The 216-nt window shown below is 62.5% G+C and overlaps 1 protein-coding gene across 1 annotated transcript in view; it reads left to right on the plus strand.

Annotated features, from left to right (window-relative positions):
• Nucleotides 1-59: 59 nt before the first annotated feature.
• The window catches only part of ETH_00043615 (uncharacterized protein), a gene marked incomplete at both ends in the record, with an annotated part of 847 nt that continues 690 nt past the window's right edge, over nucleotides 60-216 (plus strand). Inside the window, one exon of the mRNA XM_013375515.1 lies at nucleotides 60-180. Coding sequence (XP_013230969.1) covers nucleotides 60-180 — 121 coding nt within the window. The remainder of the gene's footprint in view (nucleotides 181-216) is intronic.

Consider the following 216-nt stretch of genomic DNA (forward strand, 5'->3'; position numbering starts at 1 on the left):
GTACCTACGCGGAGCAGCAGCAGCGGCAGCAGCAGCAGCAGCTGCTGCTGCTGCAGCAGCAACACCAGCAGGAGGAACAGCGCCGCCACCTGCAGCGAAATCTTATGCAGCAGCTGCAGCCACCAGAAGGCCTCCATTGCGGGCCGGCGGGCCGTTTGGCTTTGAAGCAGTTTTTTGAACGTGAGTTCGGGTGCACAGCAGCAGCAGCAGCAGCAG

Source organism: Eimeria tenella, genomic scaffold, assembly GCF_000499545.2.
Source record: "Eimeria tenella Houghton genomic scaffold, Eth_scaff2832, whole genome shotgun sequence".
NCBI classification, from domain to species: domain Eukaryota; phylum Apicomplexa; class Conoidasida; order Eucoccidiorida; family Eimeriidae; genus Eimeria; species Eimeria tenella.